The 25,200-nt window shown below is 36.6% G+C and overlaps 1 protein-coding gene across 2 annotated transcripts in view; it reads right to left on the reverse strand.

Annotated features, from left to right (window-relative positions):
* Positions 1-903: 903 nt before the first annotated feature.
* The window catches only part of LOC131545837 (zinc finger protein GLIS1), a 78,569-nt gene continuing 54,272 nt past the window's right edge, over positions 904-25,200 (reverse strand). For both annotated transcript variants that reach the window (XM_058785024.1, XM_058785023.1), the window contains 6 exons: positions 24,136-24,246; positions 22,623-22,791; positions 15,456-15,612; positions 4,632-4,792; positions 2,583-2,741; positions 904-1,732 (listed from right to left, as the gene is read on the reverse strand). In XM_058785024.1, the coding sequence (XP_058641007.1) occupies positions 1,599-1,732; positions 2,583-2,741; positions 4,632-4,792; positions 15,456-15,612; positions 22,623-22,791; positions 24,136-24,246 (891 nt within the window). In that variant the 3' untranslated portion in view covers positions 904-1,598. The remainder of the gene's footprint in view (positions 1,733-2,582; positions 2,742-4,631; positions 4,793-15,455; positions 15,613-22,622; positions 22,792-24,135; positions 24,247-25,200) is intronic.

Below are 25,200 nucleotides of genomic sequence, written 5' to 3' on the forward strand. Positions count from 1 at the left end.
ACCAATATTACACTATTACTATTATTTATTATTTATTGTTTTTCTTTGTTCTATTTATTCCTGTCACTTCAGCTCATGCGAGTTGTTTGTCACTCATATGTTAATCAAAAAAATTAAATTTCAAATTAAAAAAGTCAGTCATGTACTTAGTAATAACAATAAAGTGATTGAATCTTGAATATGAATCATTCAGATTCCATGTAAAAAATAAAAAAAATCTGGGTGAAAATGTGAAATTATGAATAAATATTTTCGTGCCTGATTGTGTAAAACTAAAACCTATATAATTATGAAACACATAAAACTTTAAAAAGGTCACAGTCTTAAAGGCTCCTGACTGTAGATCTCTGATTACATGAAACAATATAATCGACTCATCAGTTTTTTGGAGTGCTGTTTTCTATGGTCTCATTTGTGATATTTAGTATTTATTTGAAACCTGAAAGGATAGTTCAAACCAAAAAATGTGAATTTTGATTAATGGGTTTGGAATGACATGAGAGGGAGTAAATGAGAATTGTTCCTGTAAGTATATGTTATGACAGATTTTCTGAGACGAATGATCCTCATCCTCTCCAAAAGGGGGCAGACTCCACCTAAGAATAGTCTACAATAGTTTATGAAATTACAAATGTTTTTCCTGCTCAGTTCATTTATATGGCTGGGACTAATTCCAATAAACTCATGTAAAGTAAAGGGAACATATGCAAATCATTTGCAAAATATCTTGGAATTTGATTCTCCAGTATATTTCATAGTGTTTAAACTGAATTTAATGATATTTGAGTCTGAGTAACACCATATTTATTTAGTTAAACAGTCAACATAATTACCACAGCTAAAACATACAAGTGATGAGCATTAGACCGCAATACTCAAGAGTCATTTATTTTCAGAGATTCAGAGATTGACATAATTATTAATATTAAACAAACTGTACATTTTATACATACGTTGAAAGTGTGGTAGATATTAAAGCCATCAACCATTACAAAATAAAGAACTCTGTTTATCTGGGATGATGACAACCAAATGACAAAGCAATACAAACATTTGCAAACATTCACTGACAAAACACAGCAACACTAAATAATTGTTTCCAACACAACAGCCAACAAATCAGAAAAAGAGCTCTGAGAGGGAAATGTGGAACTCATCACTGATGAGCTGTGGTGGTTCTGAAGTTTCTATCAAACCGTTCCAAAGTCACAATAGGATCTGAACTGACCAGCTGGATTTATTAAGACTAGTGATGCCTTGATGACGAAAAGGGAGTATCTCATGAGACTTTGAACATATCTTTCAAAACACTGTGAAAAAAGCACAATTTCATAACATCCACAAATAAACACTCCACAAACACAAACCCTTCATCATTTAACCTTCGTTGCTGTGGAATAGCAGCTTTTCACGTAGTCAAGGGAGCAGATATTTCAGTCCAACTGAGGTGATCCAACTACGGATTTCATGGAAAAAAAGATGAATTCTGAGGGAAAAAATCTAAACTCTTGACAGGTTGAAACTGCATAGATAAAAGAAAAGAGAGTTTTGGTCTGAAAGAAGACAATTGTGTTGATGGCCGACAAGGTAAGCTGGTCCTATGTCTCTGTGTACACTGATGACATTTGGCTCAAGCCGCGATCGAACCCGCCCACCTGAAAGAAAACACTCTCCTCTGTGCCCGGTGAGAACTGGCAACCTGATCCTATGATGTCCGGCACCAAGCTGAAACCTTTGCATTATGGGGGAAAAAAAGGAAAATATGGAAAAATACGTTAAACTTGTATTAAAATGTGCAAAAAAAAAAGTCCTGTTAGCCCGTTAGTACCTTGAGGTACTAATTAATGCTACTAATGTGCACCCTTGAAGGGAAGATAAGGCAGTTGTCTTTTTGAGGATACTACCCAATTTTTTGCAGATTTGAAATACACTTGTTTAATTACAAGAATAAATTGTAGGGCAGTGAAACTGGAGACAGACTGATGGGTAATATGGGAAAGAAAAACGACAAGATGACTACAAAGCCAGATCAGTTGAGTTGTTACTAACCATGTTGCCTATTTACTGTTGATGTGCTGAAATGAAGCTACAGTGCCCTAATGTATAATGGCAAATGACAATATCAAGTATACTTCATTTGAAAAGTATTTGTGGAGGAAAAAGTGTAGTCACATTTACTGTTGTTCTGCGAATTTTCACAGCCAAAATGCAGTCATTTCAATCTGCTCAATTTCGTGTCAGGGCAAAAATAGTAAAGGCAAAACATTTTATTTTATTATTTTTTTGTTTTATTTAAAAAAAAAAAAAAATAGACATTGTAGACATTTTAGCGATCATTTTAGTGCTAGCACACAAATTAAATTGCTTTTGGAAAAAAACGAATCATGCTCCGATACATTACTTTAATGTCAAAAGCAGAGATTTGAACCATCAGTAGGTGAAAGATTTGGCCATGCAGATTCACAAGCTGGTCACACAAATTTGCAGTGCTTTATACAACGCTACTCTACTGACAATAGGCAAATTTTTATGCCCTAGTAATTTCACTAATGAGACTGCACTTTAAGGGGGTATTTGTGTACCTGTGGAAGAGGTGCTGGTGGAACAGCTCATGTGGAAGCCGTTGTGTTGGTTTGTGTTGAAGCTGTGGGACTCTGCAGATTGATGGCCGCCGCTGATGGACTGGTCCATTCTGTAGCCGTCGCCAAAATGGAAACAGCTCTGGAAATTGCCACGGTAATCTGTGTACACATACCCAAACACAAAGTAAAACGTCAGAATGAAATGTCATTTAAATGTGGCTTTTTTCTATATGTTCAAAACCTAAAATAGCGATGGCAAAAGCCACAGAAAGCCTGCATTCCTGTTTGTATTTCTATTTTTGGACTATTCCCCTGTTTCTCCAGGGTTGCTTCCAGAAGTGTTAAACAAGTAGTCTCTCTCAGATGGGGGTCTTGGATTTGAGGTGGTACACACATGTACATCTGTGTCCTGACAAGGAAGTCGAGCATTTCTCTTTCACAGCAGTTCTTTTGACAGACAGCTGAGCTGTTTTGGACTGGGTGGTTTTAGAGCAAAAAGCTTCCTCTTGTGGTTCCAGGCGTCTCTTTCAGCCCACATGTTCTGGCTGATGCACACAGCACTGCAGAGACTACGCCAGCTCTCACACCGATGGGACTCTCTCTGACATCAAACACTCATGTGCTGAGATTTTTCAGCAGGTATATTCCAATAGATCACAAGTAAAGGCAGGCAACTGGAACCGTGAGAGTTTTGACTCTTGTTTGTGGTACTTGCTCAGGGAATGATTACCAATGTTGCTTTACCATGAAATCAAAATTGACAGTTCTTTATTTTTATGGGATACTGAAGTGTTCATTATAAATTACTGTATCTGTGCACATAATTTTAACCCCATAAAGCCTACTGTGTCATATGTGAACACTTATTCGACTCAAGCAACTTCAGTTTTTAGAAAAAAACATGTTAAAATGTGAGTATCAAACATGATACATCAGACTTTTGAAGAATGTTCATTGGTTCATCTCTTAATCACTGTATTTGGTCATGAAACTCAGCATTTTAATATCATCTTACCAAGACATATTATAACAACTGATATTTATATATATGAATTGTATGTAAATAGTCTGCTATACTGTTAAAGATCTAATTGATATACAAGCAATCAGAATTTCACCTTACTTTTTACCACATAAATATCCGCAACTTCAACAAATTGCAAATTTTTGCTTAGTTTGGGCCACTGAATAAAACAGGTGTTTTTTCCTCCTCGAGTATGAGCTCCATATATCCTATATATCATACAATATCAAATATGTATCAAATATGATACTCTTCTTTTTTGATTTTGCATAAAAGTTAGATAAAATGTTAAATAATAATAATAATAATAAAGACCTTTTCTGGCTGTTGCATAAGGCTTTACAGGGTAAAATAGTAAAGGAAATACAAATTGCAATTTCCTTTTAATGCAGACTTCACCTTTTATAACCTCATCTAATTGCTCAGATTTGTGTTTGGTTATGTGGCTTCTTGAAGAGATGTGTACTATTATTTTTCTAAGCAATCATACTGGACAATAAACCAGACAAACAAAAATCCCATAGACTACTAAAGGAGGGATCTGAGGGACTAAAATGATCTTAGCGACTCTTTTAATTTGGGCCAGTAAGCAACCACCTAACAAACACTCAGAACAACTTAGCAACACATTAAAAAACCATTCTGAATAACTTGGAAAGCAAATAACAACACCCTGGCAACCAACCACAACACCCCAAAATCATCGTGGTGACCACCATAAAGAATGGAAAAATCTAGTTTAATATCCACACTGAAAACTTTTTGGTGTAGGATTTACTTTGAAACAATTTTCAGTTAGAAATTTCACAAATAATTACAAAGAAATGGAAAGTAACACACTGAATTAAAATTCTGAAGTAGACAGACTAAAGAAGTATTTTCTTGTGAAATGCAATCCAGCGTTTCCTTTTATTTCCTTTTTTTTTTTTTTTTTAAATCAGCCTAAAGGAAGTGCTAGACTTTTGATGTGTGTGAAGACTACCACCCAATAAAATCAGAGCAAACAAACACAGAAGGTCTCGTACCTTCACTTGAAGGCAGGTTGTGGAAGGCGGTGTAGGGTTTATGGTGAGTGTGGAGGTGTTGCTGGCTGGAAGAGGAGTTCTGTTGCTTCTCTAGTGTTGGTGGAGGAGACGTGGCGGCCTTCAGCAGACTGATCCCTGGAGACAGCAAAGCTCCGGATAACCTGGAAGAGAGAAAGTGAGCGTTAACTATTAAGATTAATGGTGGAATATAAGCAGGCAAAAACAATGCTATAAAATTTCATATAGAGTATATAATTTATACGAGTCCTGTGAATATTACTTTATAGTAACTTTATAGCCTCACCCCATCCTACCTTTAACCCTGAGAAAGATCTGAGAGGATTACCTCAGAAAAAGAGTCACATAGCCTAAAGTGAAACATTATTTATTTATTTTGTTCATTTATTTTTTATTTACTCTAACATGCTTTATCCTTTTCCAATTCTTGTTATAATGGAAAGTCAAGAGCCTGGTTTTGATTGAGTACAAGCCCGTTCTTCACTCCAGATGCCACTTATACATAACATGCCCCTGACTTACTGTACACTGTGATGGCTTTGGGGAAGTTATGATAGCTAGCTCATGCTTGCACACAATGGAACAAATAAAGGCTTTGTTAGTGCCATTAGATGCAGCTGTCACAAGCAAGTCTTCAAATATGCAAAACCAAGTTCCAGCGAGATGCGGAGTGCCAACCCAATGGCCCTGTGAAGTCGTTCCTGCCCCCTAAGTCAAGGCTCTCTGCCTTTAGTGCACACATCAAAGAGTCATATTCTGAATTTCAGAAATGAACAGAGAACAAAAACAAACTCAAAGAATCGCCTGTTTAAACAGAAGTATGACAAACAGATGCTAGTTATGGAGAGATATTATGAGGACATATGCAGTTATACTGTAAAATATGGAGGGAGAGAGGAAATGAACAAATGAATGCGCATTACTGCCTGTTCATTCTCAGTATTTATAAACATGTTTACATTTTTTACTTAAATATTAAAGACCTCATGGAATAAATATTAGGGTTTTGTGGCTTTTTCCATTTTTCCAAGTCCCTTTAAGGCTATTCTATACTCTTTACTAAAATACATTCACTGTATATGCTAGTCTACTCCCAAATACTGATAAAATTCACTTTTAGAAGATAAACTCCATGGTTCAAAAGTTTGCAGCCAGCAAGATGTTTTTTAAAACAAATTAATACTTTTATTCTGTAACTACACAATAAATTTAGCGAAAGTGAAAGTAAAGACATGTTATATAAATGCCGTTCTTTTGAATTTATTAAATAAATCTGAAAAAAAAAACAATTATCATAGTTTCCACAAAAAATATTAAGCAGCACAATTGTTGTCAACATTATTGATTATAATAAGACCAAATCAACATATTAGAATGATTTCTGAAGGATCATGTGACATTGAAGACTAGTGCAATGGATGATGAATATTACATTTTTCTGTCACAGGAATAAATTACATTTTAAAATATATTCAAGTAGAAAACATTTATTTTAAACTGTAATAATATTTCACAATGAAGCAAAAATGAAGCAAAAACATTGATGACTCATCCTGCACTGCACCAATTTTTGTCCAATCAAATGCTCTTGAATGAGAATGTCCCTCCCCCAATATCATATGCAACCCAGCAGCAAATGTTTGTTCATTGCTTTGATCCTTTTATATGTCCCACACAAACTACTAAAATAAAAAAATAAAATAAATTATGAGCCAGTGACATGAGCTCATGTGAGTGATTTTACTTTTTTTTTAAAAACACTATTGCTATAACGAGTAACACTTTTTTAAACAAAGGAAACCTTTCATGCACCTTTAGAGCACGCACATTTAAACAGACACATTATAAATTGCATTTTAATTGCCTTTTGTACTATCATCCACAAAGTTAAGACCTAGTGAAGTGCTAATGTAAAATTTGGACTCCAATGAGTTGATAATTCTTTTTTATTTATGTTTCAGGCCTCGTGTGGGAGTGATATTTCCCATCATTCATTTGCCCAGAATCTGATAAGGACTTCCTTGGCTGTTACATCTGTTAGACCATTATGTCGTTTTTCACTCTTAGCCAAATTCACATTCCAAGGAATCAGTTTCATCACAAGTGCATAAAAAATATACACTTTTTCTTTTCTTTTTTTTAACTGTGCTCGGATGTAACCCCATGAGTCATGGGGCTCTCCTTAAACAGCCATGTCCTCAAAAGCTTTGCTAACATATTTCACAAGGCATGCAGCAAATATACGTTTAGGAATTAGAGTTAGAGGGCTAGCCTGTGTTCGTATGCAGGAAAGCTGTTCGGCTCTAGTCGCTGGCTGTGATCTGACGTGCGGCCATGTGTTTCTGCGGAGAGCACGGCGGCAGCGTTCCCCCTGGGAGCTGCTGTCAGCACAAGCTCAGGAAACAGTTATACTGTTCATATTTTTACAAGCAGCCTCTATGTGCAGCTAAAGTGAATCATGCTATAATCACTGCCAGCTGCAGCTCGCTAAGGCTCCAGGAATGAGGGGAATCTTTCATATGCAAGATTAATCTCTCCCTTCGGTATTTACCTTCACTGATCATCTGCTTTCAGCTTCGCAGGCTCTTTTTGTGACTATACAGCCTGTGTCTCACGTCATAAGAGCTTGTATGGCCACGGACCTATGGATCATCCAAAAGTTGATGTTCATCTAATCTTCAAAAGTGATAGAAAAGCATTTGGCTTACTCAAGTATGACACTTAAGTCAAACCGGATGTAAACAAGGAAAGAAAAGTACAGTTGATGCTGTAAGACTTTTACTCTGTCATAAAACATTTCTGTTTCAAAGAAATGCTGTTCTTTTGTACATTCTATTCATCAAAGAATCCTGAAAAAAGTATCATGGTTTCTACTAAAATATTAAGCAGCACAACTGACCCTTCGCAAAGATACATTGTGGAGCAAAGAGGAAACTGATGCCGCGACGACAGACAAGACAGAACAGGTTATTTTTGGTATGAAACAAAGTCTAAGCTTACACATTTTGTCATTTTGTAAGAAATTTAAACTATAAATACTGTTTGGCTCTTTAATGTGTCGTGACAGATCGCTTTAGCACCTCAGTTCAAGTGGCATGTGAACCAAATTTTTTCATATTTACTAGTTATAGTATGGAGTAAACATGAATGAACATCAGAAGGTGTCTTGTTTCATCCGTGGTAAGACATCAATACACACCATTTTTTAAAGTTGAAGTCCACCCACATTAATCTACTCTCCTGTCTGGTTTGTTTGTCGGACAAAATGGCAGATTCGGCGAATGGGCTGACATAAAGTTGGCTTGATGTTGGACATTCGATATTTGCACACTTAGGGGACATCTCTAAAGATGCATATGACATTGGTATACACTATTCTAACTGCAATAGCTTTTGAAGAGAATGACTTACAGTCATGAAACCAACTGTAAAGTGTTAATGTAGGTGTCAACTATAATGCAGGTCAGATTGCCTGTCAATCAAACTTCCTAGTTGAACCGTAAAAAATACGGTAGCAACATTTTAGATTTTACGGTTTTAACTTAAATTTACAGATAAATACCGTAATTTCATTAACTGATATAACGTTAATATACCAACCTCCTGAAGTACTGAAATCTGTTTTGTACCTTTGTAATGCACTGATAACCACCAAATGCATGTGGTGATGAGAAAGTCACATGATGAACCAAAGCCTATCACAAGCAGCTTTTAAATAATATCATATATAGAAGGTGCACAGTGTCATTCACACAAACACTAAACACCATCATGGTGAGACTCATTAAACTGAAATATGCAATAAACATTAATTTAACAACATTAGATGTAACATACAACCCTAATAAACAACTGATAAGAAAAAACCAAGAAGAAACATAGTTATTTCAAAGAAAAAACATCCAATTTGAAATGCAACGCAGGGCATTCTGGGAACGTCAATTTACGTTTTTTTCCCTGTAAATTTTACATTCTTTTTCACTTCCAAAAACGGTATTTCACCATAAAATTGTCTGAAATGTCTATTACAGTTTTTCACCGTATATATTAGGGGAACTTACCCTTAACCATTTAACAGGTTTTTACAGTAGCATTTTCACAGTTTTTACCATTAAAATCACAGTCATTTTTTACAGTGTACATATTTAAGTACATATCATTATTTTCAGCAAAAACATGCCAATTGGGATTTAAAATAAACTTCCAGAAATTTTTAAGAAATTAATTTTCATTTAAATTAGATGTTTATTTACATTTTCTATTGATCGCAACAGCAGTAATTCAACAAAATATAGCCACATCCTCCATTCAGAATCAGCGAGATGGGGAATTGAGTCATGCAAAATTGTCCTTATGACTGATTTTTGGGCTTTCTGAATTGGTTATATTGAGTCAAGAGTGATGGGATAGGAAACTCTGGTCCACTATCTTAAAAAAGGCAATGATGAGTCGACTTAAGGAACTTCAAAGCATAATGACCTAACCCTTAATAGTTTGCTTGTGAACAAAGTGTTTACAAAGGGTATTTCTTCAAAGTAGCAGATTGAGTAATAAAGGCAAAGTGTTTAATGCTGACTGTGATTCAGTGAATGTGACTCCATGGGAACATGTGTGAATATCCCAGAGCATCGCTCAGTTGACATGAGTAAGTCCTTACTCAGCACAGCAGACATGATTCAGTGAACGAGACTCTTCTGAATATGATTCACTGGACGTGCTCCATGTTAAAGAACAGTTATTTTACGTCTGGCTCAGAAAGTAACCACCAAAAGGATCAAAGAACTACTGTCTAAATGGGACATAGTAACTTTGACCACATAAAAAGAAAAAAATAACATTAATGTGGACAAACCATTGGAGGTTTGAAGTTGAGTTTACACTGCTGACACACATTGAAAAGTTACATTTTGGATGATGGAATAATACTGTTATTAAAGGCAGGCTCATGAAAAGCTCTGTCATAGTGTCACGTTCCAGTTTAATCCCTGTTAGAGGGGTCAAAGACCTTACAAATCGTGCAACAGAGGTGCTGCTTTGAGGGGTGAGGCAATCCTTATGCTCAAACAGACACAAATCCTCCAGGAATCGGCTGGAGACAAAATAGATCAAGATGGAGTTTTTTTCCCCACATCCTTTTTGAATGAAGATTCGTGAAGAAGAGTGCTCTGTTCTCAGTTTGTCTTGTCTCACCTGTCAGGTTGTGCTCCGCTGGGAGACGGTGTGTATGAGAGAGCGTGGATATCCCCGGTGTCTCACGGTAAGCTCTTCTGATTGAAGAACGAAGTGGCCGCTGACTTGGCACGGGTCGGTGGGAACCTTTCTGGTTCTGGTTAGCAAACTAAAGCCACTCGTGAGAGATCAGGCCCTCGCTGATCCAAGCCTATTGCTTGCTTCTAAACACTCAAAAGCTAAAGTGCTCAAACGCTCAATGCGCAGTCAAGCGGGGAAATTAGTTTAAGATACAATGTATCAGTGTAGCTACCGTTTAGATCAGCGGGTGATACTAAAACCTGCTGAAATGGACTCAAGTTCAAGGAATTTTATTCTTTATGACTATATTTTATGACACTAATCAGACTTTTATGAGACTAAATATATGCAATGTTGGTCAAAAGTTTAGAATTACTAGGATTTTTTAAATGTGTTTGAAGTAAGTCTCTTATGCTTACCAAGGCAGCATTTATTTAATAAAAATACAGTAAAAACTGTAGTATTGTGTGATATTATAATTAACTTATATATTTGAATATATTCTAAAATGTAATTTATTTCTGTCATGACAAAAATTAAAAAGTCTTCAGGGTCACATGATCCTTCAGAAATAATTCTAATATGCTGATCTAATGCTCATTTATTACCAATTATTACTGGTGCTCAATTATTAATAACTGTTCTTATTATCAGCGTTAAAAACTGTTTTTGCTGCAAATTTGTTTTTATTATATTTTTGTGAAAACCATGACATATTTTTTTCAGGATTCTTTGATGGATGGAAAGGGGAAAAAAAGCGCATTTATTTTTTATTAATTAATTATTAATTACTTTTTATAATAATAAGAAATTTTTCTTGAGCAAGTATCATGTGACACACTTAAGACTGGAATAATTAAATTTTGTCTTGAGAGACATAAATTACATTGTAAAATATATTAAAATAGAAATTATTTATTTGAAATTGTAATAATATTTTACAGTATTACTGTTTTACTGTATTATTGGCAAAAATAACTGTAGCTTTGGCGAGTATAAAAGACTTCTTTCAAAAACCTGAAAATCCAACCCCAAATTTTTGAACAGTATTGAATATAAACGTACTCCAATAAAAAAATATGTCATTTTTTATATCCTCTCGTTAATACAAACCTGTTTCTCATTACCATTAACGTACACCAGGATCGGCTATTCCTAATTTTACTGTAAAGCTGTCACCTACAAAACACGTAAATGAAACCGTTGAGGTGCCAATGCCACCCATTAAGCCCCTTGGCCCTCCAGGCTAGTGAGCACGTTCCTCTGAGCAAAAGCCGAACACTTCTGCCTCCCTCCATCTCAAACTACACACAACGGAGACCACTAGATGTATTTTCACTGGCATATTTTTTAATATTAGCTTCAGAAAATGACACTAGTATTTGCGAAGTAAAAGGAGTCTAAATGGGCCATTTCAGCCAGGGTAAACACATTTAGCAATGAGGTCAGAGGCTGCAGCAGTGGAGTCAAGCAAGTTAGATAATTTTGTCAAAATGTTTAACGTCCTGCTAAACCATTTGGGAAAAACAAGAGCGGCAGCTGCTGTTGACTTTGGCAGCCAAGAGTATACTCTAGGCTTTAAACATGTAAATCAAAATGCTCCATCTTCAAATGTAAGTAGACGTTTCATACCTGGTTAGTTGTAGGTCCTGGCAGAGATGTGGCGTTAGATGCATGGCATAAAGTGTGCTATATGTGCATATGCATTTCTGATCGAGAACCCCAACTCTAATGACTTCCGCAAACAAGACGACGGCCATTTTCTTAACACTGCGTTGTCAGCGCGACTGTATGGGGAAGTTATAATATTACAGCTGACACTGGACTTACTAGGTGGATAAAATACTACATTTCAAGCTCCACATATGCTCATTACTTCCAAAAAAAGGTAATGTCCACCTTCATCTCATGCTTTGTGTGAAGGGTGTGTATAATCTTACGTTTTCACAGACTTAAACCTTCAGCATCAGTGAATAGCAGAGTCCTCTGTACACTCGAATATGTCATCGTGACCTTCAGTGCAATAGCGTATAGAGTTACATGCGTATCCCCTGAGCTGGTTTCGTTCAGCTCTCATTCCTCTCCAAGTAGCAGTAATTGTTTGTGGAGCTTTAAAATGGCTCGCTAATTTTCTTGAGCTTTTTTTGCATTCTTTACACGACCTGGAAAAACAGCTCACCTTCCAAAAAGGTTTTAAAGAACATGATAACTCACTGCTGCCTGAGCACATTTTATGGATGTTGGAGTATTTTTGCTAGAAATTGACGTATCCAATGGGCTTATGCTAACAAAAACGTGGCTTTGATTCAAATTTCAAGCTGAAAAAAATAAATATTTACACACGTTAACAGTGCATTCGAAGTATACATGTTTTTGTTTTCCCTGGGAATAAAACCCACAACCTTGGCGTTGTTAGCACGGTGCTCTACCAGTTGAGCAAACAGGAAGAGAAAAAGAACAGGAGTACAGCTCATTATTGTTTCAATAGAGTCATGTTGTTTACAAGCTCTTGAATAAGTTTCTATTCTAAGATGTGGGTGAAATTAGTTCATTTACTTAACACTGCACTTTTGCCTTCATTTAACTATGATAAAGAACAGAAAAATGCTTTAAAAGAACAGATTTGTTCTATTTTTTCTCCTTTCCTCTTTCTCATTTCCAGCATCTCTGTTTGTCACTATACACATTGCGCGTCTTGATGACACATTGGATTTGCAGCTTTGGACTTGGCTGGTCCAGAGGGAAATCATGGTTTTTAATGGGAAACATGCCTCAGTCCTGTTAGGGACATATTAGGCTTCATTGTATTCCTCCTCTGAGTGCTCCACAACACTACACGCAGAGGACAGAGAGTAACAGAGGTGCACTCGAAATCTTTTTTGGGAACACGGTCCTGTTTTACTTACACGGCACTGACACCTCCAAACTGAAGCCAAGAGCACAGAGTTGGTTTATGTTGTGTTAGGGTGACATTGGTTTAATCTAGATTTGCTGGATAAATACACACTGAAGCCAGAGCAAGGGAAGAGCACAGCCGCACGCATCAAATGCGTCGTACGGTGTGTGTTTTAGGAGCGTGTTACAATGAAAACAAACGCTCTGTATGGACAAGGGAAAAATCTGCCGGTGGTGCTTTGGATGGTAAATAAATCCAGGCCCCTAAATCAATATGGTTCTTACACACAGTGAAAAACACATTAGAAGGCACACATTACCAAAGAAAATCTCCTGTTATGAGAAAAACCTTGCAGCACCGCAATAGTAACAAGATCCCAGACGTGGTTCAGATCAAAAAACACACACGCGCATTTTGTAGTTATTAGGTTTTAAAATAAAAAAGCTCATTATTACTTGTGTATTTTTCAGAGACTCTTTCTGCTAGTTATATTGTTACACCAGTAAGTGGCGACAAATGATTGTCTTTACAAGCGAGTCAATGACTCAACACATCTGATTCATTCTAAAACAGATTCATTCATGAATGAAAGAAGTGACTGTCTTTATGAGTGAGCCAATAGGCTAAATCATTCCCTCAACCAGTTAATTCAAAACAAAACACCAGAAAAAGTTAATTAATCATTTACTCAATGATTCATTCAAATTACTCATTTATTCAGGAATTGATCAAAAACTGTCTGAATTCAGAAAAAGAAAAAACATTCTAGTGACCTACTTACTATTTGTACTACATCTTTATATGACAAAAATAGCAATACGCTAGAGTAATACTGATACATTCCAGAAAGAAACATGTAACCCTGTTTTTATTCAAATGAATCATTCAAAAACACGCATTCATTCAGGAATGAAACAAGTGAAAATCTTTATAAGTGAGTCAATTAATTATTTACTCAATGATTAGATCAAAATCACTCATTCATGCCAGACTGAAATCAATGAATCATTGACCGATTCATTCAAATACAGAGACGTAATTCAGCACAATACTTATATTTGTACTACGTCTTATGGCAAAAATAGTTAGTGTAGTGTGCTAGTGTGCTATTCTGAATTCAGCCACTGATTTTTCCAGAGAAAAAAGTGACCCTGTCTTTATGAGCGTTTCAAACGAATCAATAAATCACTCCCTCAACCAATTAGTTCAAAACATTGATTTATACCAGAAAAAAGTCTCTTTATGAGTGAGTCAATTAATAATTTACTCAATGATTCATTTAGATAACTGATTTATTCAGGAATTGATACAGTGGATGAAAACAGTGGATGAATTCAGAAAAGCATACTACTTAGTATTTGTACTGTATCTTTATATGGCAAAAATAGTAAGAGTTGTATGCTAGTATCCTATTCTGAATTCAGCCACTGATTCATTCCAGAAAGAAACAAGTGACTCAGTCATTATGAGCAAATCAAACGATTCATTCAGGAATGAAACAAGTGAAAATATTTATAAGTGAGTCAATTAATGATTTCTAATGATTAGTTCAAAACCACTCATTCATGCCAGAATGAAACAAGTGACTATGTTTATGAGTGTGTCAATTAATCATTTCCTTAATCAATTAGTTCAAAACATTGATTTATACCAGAAAAAGTCTCTTTATGAGTGAGTCAATTAATCATTACTCAATGATTCATTCAAATTACTGATTTATTCAGGAATTGATCCAAAACAGTGGATGCATTCAGAAAAGCATACTAGCATACTACTTACTATTTGTACTATATCTTTATATGGCAAAAATTGTAAGAGTTGTATGCTAGTATCCTATTCTGAATTCAGCCATTGATTCATTCCAGAAAGAAAAAAGTGATCCTAACTTTATGAACAATTCAAACGATTCATTCCGAAACACGGATTCATTCAGGAATGAAACAAGCGAAAATCTTTATAAGTGAGTTAATAAATAATTTACTCAGTGACTAGTTCAAAACCACTCATTCATGCCAGACTGAAACAAGTCTATCTTTAAGAGTGAATCAATGAATCATTAACTTAAAGATTCATTCAAAAACAATGGCTTTATTCAGCATTCTATTTAGTGTTTGTACTATATGTTTAATGGCAAAAACAGTTAGAGATGTGTGCTGGTGTGCTATTCTGAATTCAGCCACTGATTTTTCCAGAGAGAAACAACTGACAGTCAATATGAGTGAATAAAATTCACTCAACTGATTCACTGAAACAATGATTCATTCAGGATGAAACAAGTGACTACTGAGTGAATCATTATATAATTACTTTTTAATTAGAGTAAAGTATAACATCATCATAATTTTTTTCTCACTTTGTCAGACATCTCAGATTGTTCACAGAGCATATCACAATGCACGGTTTGATTGGTTTTTCCTCAAAGGATCCATCCAGTGCCAACTTTGGCCAAAAGGAGATATCTTCCAGAGATATAACAGCCTTTCTGTCACAGCTCACTCACTGGAACAGAGCCAGTGTGCGTAACTATGCCTACAGTGATATCTGTTACTGTGATGACAACCTTCATCCATTCTGACGTCATCTACATTGATCTCATCCACCCTGCGTGTATGTCAGAGCAACTGGGAGTAAACGTGACGCTCGGAGGGTTAGGTACTCACCCTTCCCGTGTGTTCTCGAGGCCAGACAGCGGGGAGAGATGGTGGGGGCTGCCAATGTCGCGGTCCAGGCGGGGCTGCCTGGGGGGCAGGTCAGGTCCAGAAGAGAGCAACTCAAGTGGGGCTCCATTGTGCGTCGTGCTGGAGCCGGCGTACAGGCCTGGAAGACAAACAAAACTAATGTGCAAAACATGCCTGATAAACCTCAAGAAGCCCTCAAGAACGGCACATTGACCAAATTAAATCTCCACAAAACAGTCCTTAATGGCAACAAGCGCTTGTTATGACAACACAAACTCACCACGGCCCTTTTGGATGAAATTAAATGTTCCTGTTCTGAGCTGTTAGCAATTTACTGTACATGATTTATGTTGCCGTGCGGAATGGATTTGACTGACTGTTGCTGTTTTGAATGTAACATCTTCGACAGATCGGTTCAGTTTTAATGGAATGGCAGAACTAATAAGCAGAGACAGATCTACTTGAAGCTACTTGTATTGAAATGAAAGGAACAGGTAGGCTGGATCTTTAGCCAAGGACACATAACCTTGAAGCGAAAAACAGCGGACGCATCAACTTCATCTGCAGTTTATAATGGAAATAACAGTGTAGATCAGAGCTCCAACTGCTCCAAATGTCATCCCGCCATAGATTATACTACTCCACGCAAACCGGGCCAGATGAAAATGATAGTCGCTTGTTCCGTAAAGGGCCTTCTACCGTCCCCAGGCTTCTTGTGCAGCCTGAGAGACTGACAGGCGGACACTGTTCCCGGTTGCTCCGGCTGTTAATGTGTTCCTCTGAATTTGCCCAGTAATTGTTTTCCCAGAAGCCCTCTGGAGGGACGGCTGTGCATTGACGGTCGTCAGCGGCTCATCCCAGCAGCCCTTCTCTTTGTGCTCCTCTTCAACTGCTTTACGGTGGAAGCGGGGCCCATCTGACAGTTTTCTGAACTGGTTACAAACTTGATTCATTACCCGAAATCATCAATCAAAGTCCTTAAATGCTTTCCCCTTTAGCCCTAACATCTGCTACCAGACTGGGAAGCATTCAACAAGTAATGGCCATGATTGCTTTAGTTGTTATCTGCTGGAGAGAGGGGAGGTGTGCACCAGGAGGCAGAATCTGACTCTAATGGCTGAGAGTGATCGTGAATTTGGAAATAATCAGTACATTCATTCATTAATATGCGTTCAATTATTGGTACAGGCTTTCATGAATGAATTCTAATTAGGACAATTTTTTAAAACAGTTTGTAAGAATGCTTTCATTAAGGCAATTTTTTTATTTGATTTTTAAAAAAATTTCTATCACACAAATGCACTAACATTTCTTAAAAATAATACATATTTAAATATATATATATATATATATATATATATATATATATATGACACACATTTGTAATGGAAAATACATAATTATAAATAATATAATGTAAATAATATAGATAATTTATATATATTTAAACTCGTAAAAATACTGTTTTATTATATTATCAATCAAATGCACTTATATTCCTGAAAAAGTTATGTATGTATATAATATATATATTATATTTTAAGGATATATATCCCAAAAAATTTTAAATAATATTTGATGTTTTGATGATATATAACAAATAAAATTAGGAATGTTAGTGTTGAATAATCCATAACCAACCTTATCACAGTATATAATTATGGCAAGATTAGCATATGTTCAAGCAGCCACAGAGATTGCACAAACTTGTATGGAGCAACCAAACGCAAACCTACACAAAGACACAACAGAGGACTAAAATGCACTTTATACGTGCAAATTACAAAATGACGGAGGTACCCACTCTCCACTTTGCTTTACTTTTTCTACTGGCCCCGGAACAAAGCATAGGGAGAGGCAGAAACATCAGGAACATTAAATGCAGGCATCTTGGCCAGACCCAACCACAACTTCTCCTCTAAACAAGAACAAACAGGCACAGTAACATAACAGGTCCTTCAGGCTAAAGACATTTGCACATTGAAGCAACAACTTATCCCCTTTGAACCGAGCGAATGAGAGAGACGGTGCAAGCCAGGACGTCTATTTTTCCCTGGCACACGTTGGTGGTGATTTAAGCTGTTGCACTGCAAAGTGTGTTTTGTACAAGGATGCTTTAATGATGGGGAGTTCTGCAATTGTCCTTCAAATTACTCTCACACGGACATTTAGAGCCTGTTCTACCTTTCTCTTGCCTGAATTTCTGCTCTTAAAGGAATAGTTCACACAAAAATCTAAATTCTGTCATTATTTACTCTCATGCCATTCAAAACCTGAACAACGTTCTTCCACAGAATTCCAAAGATGAAATTTTGAAGACTGTTTTCCATGCTCTGGTTTTTCTGTGCAATTACAATTAAAGAGACTAAAACATGGGGGATCAAAAGTAAGTAAAGGTGGTCCATATGCTGTGTTTTAGACATGATGTGTGAGAAACAGACTGAAATTTAAGTAATTAATTACTGACAACTGTGGCTAACAACTCTCTGGAGGTAAGGCTGCACAATTTGGATACAAAATGGAATTGTGATTCTTCTGACATGAACTGCATTTTAAAATGTGTTAAAAGTATGCTGTGCTTGTTTGTAGATGTGCACAAGTTTTGACCATATAACAAAATGACAATAAAATAATAATATTGAATCTATTATTTTTGTTTGATATTTTATTTAGTAGTAATAATAATTAATCATTAATCATAATCATAATAACTATTGTTGCTGTTATTAATAAATAATAAAAAAAAATAATAATAATACATCATATAATTAAATAATAGAAAAATAATTTCAATACTTATAATAATTATTATTATTACAATATATTTCTTAGGTTTGGGAAGATGGTTGATTTTACATGTTGCGTTTATCAGTAAATAAAAACTTACATTTCAGTCTGTTTCTCACAAAAACCATCATCTGGTTTCAGAAGACCAGAATATAGTCACATGGATCACATTTATGATACTTTAATGGTGCTTTCACGTCCTTTTTGAAGCCTGAATGCTTCAATCCCCATTCATTTTAATTGCATAGATGAGAGAGAGCAACACAGTTTTTAGAAAGTTTCCTTATGTGTTCCATGAAAGAAAAAAGAAAAATTCCATGAATTTTCATTTTGGGTGAACTAACTATTCCTTCAGTTTTCTAGGTTTTGCCTTTTCATGAAATCTCCTCTGCTAACTATTGCACTACACTATGTCCAGCATTATAACAAGAACAAGCAGAAGAACAAGAAAAATTACTTACAGGGAGGACCATAACCACTGTGGTTTAACTAATACAAAACAAACAAAATGCAAAACATGCAAAACATTAACCTCTGATCTCCCTCTCTAAATCAAAGAGTCGTGAGTCATAGCAGGGTATTTTAAGGTAAGTGTCCTCTAGGTCCGATTTAGTGTGAATTGCATAACATTGGAAGTAGCATGGGAAAATTCACATCTAACGCAGATCGTGCATTGCAGCTGTTTGCAATATTATCATAGCATATGGTCTTCATAACATTACAATCCCCTTTATTCTGTCATGTCCATTTGAGCTGTTAAATCGTAGCTTATTGGTTTTGGATCACATAAATGGTTCTGCAAGTGAATGTACACTTAAACACATCTGGGTTTTGGTACATTCTAGGGTGGAGGGAACAATCCTCTACCCATCTCTACAAAACATCCCAGGATACATAAATTAGACAGCACGTATGCTCCTACAAAAACAAGCAGTAATGGATTCTATAGACCAAGATATACAATCATTTCTCTCAAGGTTTGGAAAGCAGCAGTTAATCTCACAAGTTAAAGTATAAAATTACAATCAACATAATCTTTAGAATCATTTAGGTAATTATTTAAACACATTTCAGATATTATTATTAGGATTATTTAAACATATTTAGAACTAAAACTACATTCAGAAGAAAATATGAGTGGTGACCATACTCACAATGCACAGTTGCAAGGGTGTTCGGGATAGTTTGTAGGTGGTTGCTTATAGGCCAAAAAATTTTTAAAAGCAGTGTGACACCCATGTATATGGGACATTTTTTTGCCTCTCTTTAACATCCACCAGGTTAAAATTGATACGTTGCACACTATCCATCCTAAATAGTATTCAAAATTAAAACTAGTGCGTCTCAAATCTTAAAATGTTAAAATAAGTATTCCAAAAGTACCTGGATTGTTTACTTTTTCAAGTGGAAATTTGAGGTGCTGATCTGTGCACACTCTAATGGCTAATATTGCCCACAACCTATTGCGTGTTGGACAAGTTTTCAATTAGAACTACAACCACAAATAAAAAGTGTTAAAAACTACAAATATGGCAGACATAATGTAATGCAACAATTAAGTGGAGAGGGGGTTTAGGTGATCAATAATTGATATCCACCCTGATGAAAATATATTTATTTAATGTGGTCCACGCTATATTTTATCTGTAACATCATAGTGAACTTTCTATATCGATATGTTTGGTCATTAACTTTGCATCGTTAACTTTGTATTAAATGAATCATTATGCAAACACTCTCCAAATAAAGAGTGTTCTCAGTATAAAAGACCCGCATGCAGATTAATGTGCTACTTCATCTCTTTCCAATATGGTAGAAAAATTTCAAATGTATCAAAAATAGCGGTCACACTTTATTTTGAGGTTCAGTTCTCGCTTTTAACACACCATTAACTATGACTTTTGCCTCAATAAACTCCTAATTTACTGCTTATTATTAGTAAGGTAGTTGTTAAGTTTAGGTATTGGGTAGGATTAGGGATGTAGAATATGGTCATGCAGAATAAGTACTAATAAACAGCCAATATGTTATTAATAGGCATGATATAATAAGCACCTAGATAATAGTGAGAATTGGTCCCTATTTTAAAGTGTTACCAAAATAGCTTTATGCTTGAAATATGCCTGATGAAGGTCATGCCAAAACGTTGTGAGGGAATAAATCTATTTTTCATACATTTGTAAGTACGTACAGTGAGGAAAATAAGTATTTGAACACCCTGCTATTTTGCAAGTTCTCCCACTTAGAAATCATGGAGGGGTCTGAAATTGTCATCGTAGGTGCATGTCCACTGTGAGAGACATAATCTAAAAAAAATCCAGAAATCACAATGTATGATTTTTAACTATTTATTTGTATGATACAGCTGCAAATAAGTATTTGAACACCTGAGAAAATCAATGTTAATATTTGGTACAGTAGCCTTGGTTTGCAATTACAGAGGTCAAACGTTTCCTGTAGTTTTTCACCAGGTTTGCACACACTGCAGGAGGGATTTTGGCCCACCTCCACACAGATCTTCTCTAGATCAGTCAGGTTTCTGGCCTGTCGCTGAGAAACACAGAGTTTGAGCTCCTCCAAAGATTCTCTATTGGGTTTAGGTCTGGAGACTGGCTAGGCCACGCCAGAACCTTGATATGCTTCTTACAGAGCCACTCCTTGGTTATCCTGGCTGTGTGCTTGGTCATTGTCATGTTGGAGGACCCAGCCTCGACCCATCTTCAATGCTCTAACTGAGGGAAGGAGGTTGTTCCCCAAAATCTCGCAATACATGGCCCCGGTCATCCTCTCCTTAATACAGTGCAGTCGCCCTGTCCCATGTGCAGAAAAACACCCCAAAGCATGATGCTACCACCCCATGCTTCACAGTAGGGATGGTGTTCTTGGGATGGTACTCATCATTCTTCTTCCTCCAAACACGTTTAGTGGAATTATGACCAAAAGTTCTATTTTGGTCTCATCTGACCACATGACTTTCTCCCATGACTCCTCTGGATCATCCAAATGGTCATTGGCAAACTTAAGTCGGGCCTGGACATGTGCTGGTTTAAGCAGGGGAACCTTCCGTGCCATGCATGATTTCAAACCATGACGTCTTAGTGTATTACCAACAGTAACCTTGGAAGCGGTGGTCCCAGCTCTTTTCAGGTCATTGACCAGCTCCTCCTGTAGTTCTGGGCTGATTTCTCACCTTTCTTAGGATCATTGAGACCCCACGAGGTGAGATCTTGCATGGAGCCCCAGTCCGAGGGAGATTGACAGTCATGTTTAGCTTCTTCCATTTTCTAATGATTGCTCCAACAGTGGACCTTTTTCACCAAGCTGCTTGGCAATTTCCCGTAGCCCTTTCCAGCCTTGTGGAGGTGTACAATTTTGTCTCTAGTGTCTTTGGACAGCTCTTTGGTCTTGGCCATGTTAGTAGTTGGATTCTTACTGATTGTATGGGGTGGACAGGTGTCTTTATGCAGCTAACGACCTCAAACAGGTGCATCTAATTTAGGATAATAAATGGAGTGGAGGTGGACATTTTAAAGGCAGACTAACAGGTCTTTGAGGGTCAGAATTCTAGCTGATAGACAGGTGTTCAAATACTTATTTGCAGCTGTATCATACAAATAAATAGTTAAAAATCATACATTGTGATTTCTGGATTTTTTTTTAGATTATGTCTCTCACAGTGGACATGCACCTACGATGACAATTTCAGACCCCTCCATGATTTCTAAGTGGGAGAACTTGCAAAATAGCAGGGTGTTCAAATACTTATTTTCCTCACTGTATAGTTTGCGGGATTGGTTCTTTTTTGTTTTGATGTTGGACCTGCTTTTTGGTTGTTTTTCTTACGCACCTATAGATCACCTACAGGTGTGTGAGGGTAATTGTTATTGATATCTCCAATATGGTAGGAAATTAAATTAGACAAAACATAAAGACTGTTAAATGTGAAACATGACTGACAGGGCAGTTTAAACAGTGACAGAATGCATGCAAGTAGTATGTCCCAAAGTCTGCATACTTTTCTTTTACATACTCAAAAGTATGTACCTTTCCTTCACTAAAAGAGTACATACTTTCAGGGCAAAGTAAGTAGACGAACTGGGATGCAGGCGCAGCATTACAGTATCAAGCCACTTGACTTGAGACATCATTGTGTTCATAGTACAAACGGAGCTGCACCCAATACTCATGGTATGAGCAAAACTAATAGCGTTGCTTGTTTTAGTGAGCACCACTAATTACAATTATAATCCATGATTGAAACTAAATATCCATTCCTCCATTCCATCCAATTTATTTTTATACATCACCCACTTTACATCACTGTCAAAAGAAAGTGCATACAGAGGATAAAGTAAGCCGTACCTGTGAATATCTCCTGCCCGAGTGCTGGGGAACGGCCTTCTTTCCCATTCAGAGAGTGCTGGGAGGTGGCAGTACAGTGGGGATGCTGAGAAGGGGCGGGGCCATGAAGATGCTGGATTGACAGACATTCGCTCAGAGCTTCTGATTCTAAATGGGGGCAGGCCCTTAGCTGTCAATCAAAAATATAAGCAAGTAAAAGACTAAGCAATAAAAATAGAATGTTGAGAGGAGGAATGCACATTAAAAACATGTGGAACGTCTGTTCCTGAGTGTGATGGTGAGAAAGAAGAAATGAAGAGAGTCGCACTTGTGTGAAATGGACTGGGCCCAAACAAAAGTCATAAATAATAATAACACTAAAAAAACACATCAGTCTGATGTGTGACATCCCACACCAGCCAGCAAAGGAAATGACAAGCTTAGAGAGGAACGATTTTTCACCGCAAACAGGAACCTTTGATTGGAAACATGAGGGAATGAGGGGAAAGACAAACCCCACATACACATCCATCGCCCCGAGTACAGGTTGGGACACCACGTTACCAGCTACAGAACGGTGGAGGGGTCTCTTTTGCTGGTGAGATTAGCATGCAAGGCTGATTTTTCCCTTCACAAGGCAACAAAATCAAAGTTCTGGCAGTAATCATGCATTATATGCGACATTTGTTTAGAGTTTGGAGAGTCATATGTGTTTAGGACTTTCAGACTGACTTTGAAAGCTCGGATTGTAGCATGGAATTATGTTTAACTGGAAAATTATCTTCGGTCACATGAATTCGTGATGAGTGGACCGAATCTGGAGACGATTCATCGCAATAAACAATAGCCGAAATGAGCCATGACATGCAACTTGAACGTGTTATGTCATTTTAATTCCACTGCAATTAAGATTTTCACAAACTTGTGAATTAGATATAAAACAAACACATTTTAATTACACGCAAACTGGCAAAAGAGCACAAACCGCACGTTTTTCAGTTGAGATCTTGGTGCAAAGCTCCCAGCCATTCGTCAAATGTTTTGGTGCTTTGTCGCAGCGTGCTATAACAGGCGTCGCTCGCGATAGATGGAGTGGGAGTGTTTGTTTGACATCGGCTCACAACATCTGGCCACTGGGGTATAGCGCTGCACAGCTTATTAACAATGGTACACGCTCACATGTGTTTCCGCTTACAACGGCAAGCAAGAAGAACCCATCAGTCAGTTGTCGTTTAGACCAGTGCAACAATGAGACCATTCTGCTTATAATTACCCACTTTAATGAGGAATGCACTCTTCACCATGTAGATGCTGAAATGTGGTCAGAGTTGATCTATTGTTGGGGAAATGATTTTCAAAGACAAACCTAAGTAGAACCAACTGCACCAAGCCGTGAAAAAGACACAATTGACCATGAAAAGTATATACTAGAAATGTTTCTCAAGGCTGATGGCAAGAGCCAAAGAGCTAATTGTACTCTGATGAGATGATTTGAGATGATTTGAACAGAGAGAGATGACGTTTTTATCCTTACCTTCCGACGCACCTGCTGCTCTTTGGCGGAGTGGATCTTCACATGCTTGCGGAGGGAACTGGGGTCTGTGTAGCGTTTAGTGCAGCCTGGGATCTGACATGCATATGGTTTCTGAAACAGGAAATGCACAATGAGTCTGAGAATCATAATTATACGCAGTTCAGCCACAAAGAGGACACAGAAACACACTGCTATGGACACAAAGACCACAAAATCATTACATTATGACAGCGTTTATAATTGAGTAGCTATAATTATAGTTTAGAACAGACATTAAATACAGTGCACAACATTTATGAACAGACATGGAAACTAAAAATACATGACAATTTAGACAAGCAACTATTTTGAACTCCCAAAACAAATGTTGTGTTTTTAAAATTAAGTCATTAATTCTGCATTCAATTTATAAATATAAAAGAAATGTGAAGTGTGATAAAAATTTATTAAATGCCTACATTTCAAACCTGGAACTGAAAATGTTATTTAAATCTGATATATAATAAATAATAAAAAAAAAAATTATATTCTGCACTATATACAGATGTCAGATATGTTCTTTCTTCATTTAAATTTGTGTTAAATCCGACAAAAAATGACTTTTGAAACCCACTTAGGCCTTTTTTCAGCATTAATATTTACACTTTCAAACTGTGTGTATATAACACTGTGCAATAACTGTTTGTTTTGAGAGTTTATAAATAGTCAAAGTTTAAGAGGAAAGACAGTAGCCTACCTTTCAGCTGAGAGGACATAGGAAGAAGAAAAGAAGAATACAGATTGTTCGGTAAATGTCAGACAGGCATACAGGTACTGTACAAACACTCATTTACTGGTTTGCAGGTAACAAACTACTATGCCAGCTTGGTATTATTTTGCATTTTCTCAGCGTTAAAGTGTTTAAACATGTACATTTTAAGAAATATATCATTTTACCAATGATTCTCAGTGGTAAACTTTACTGAAACACTCTCACTCGGTCCAAAACATGCAGAGGTGATTTTCTCCCATGCATTTTACACTGGTCTTTTTTTTTTCTAAAACAGAGGCAGTCATTAAAGTGAA

This window comes from Onychostoma macrolepis, chromosome 08 (genome assembly GCF_012432095.1).
Source record: "Onychostoma macrolepis isolate SWU-2019 chromosome 08, ASM1243209v1, whole genome shotgun sequence".
In the NCBI taxonomy this organism is placed as follows: Eukaryota; Metazoa; Chordata; class Actinopteri; order Cypriniformes; family Cyprinidae; genus Onychostoma; species Onychostoma macrolepis.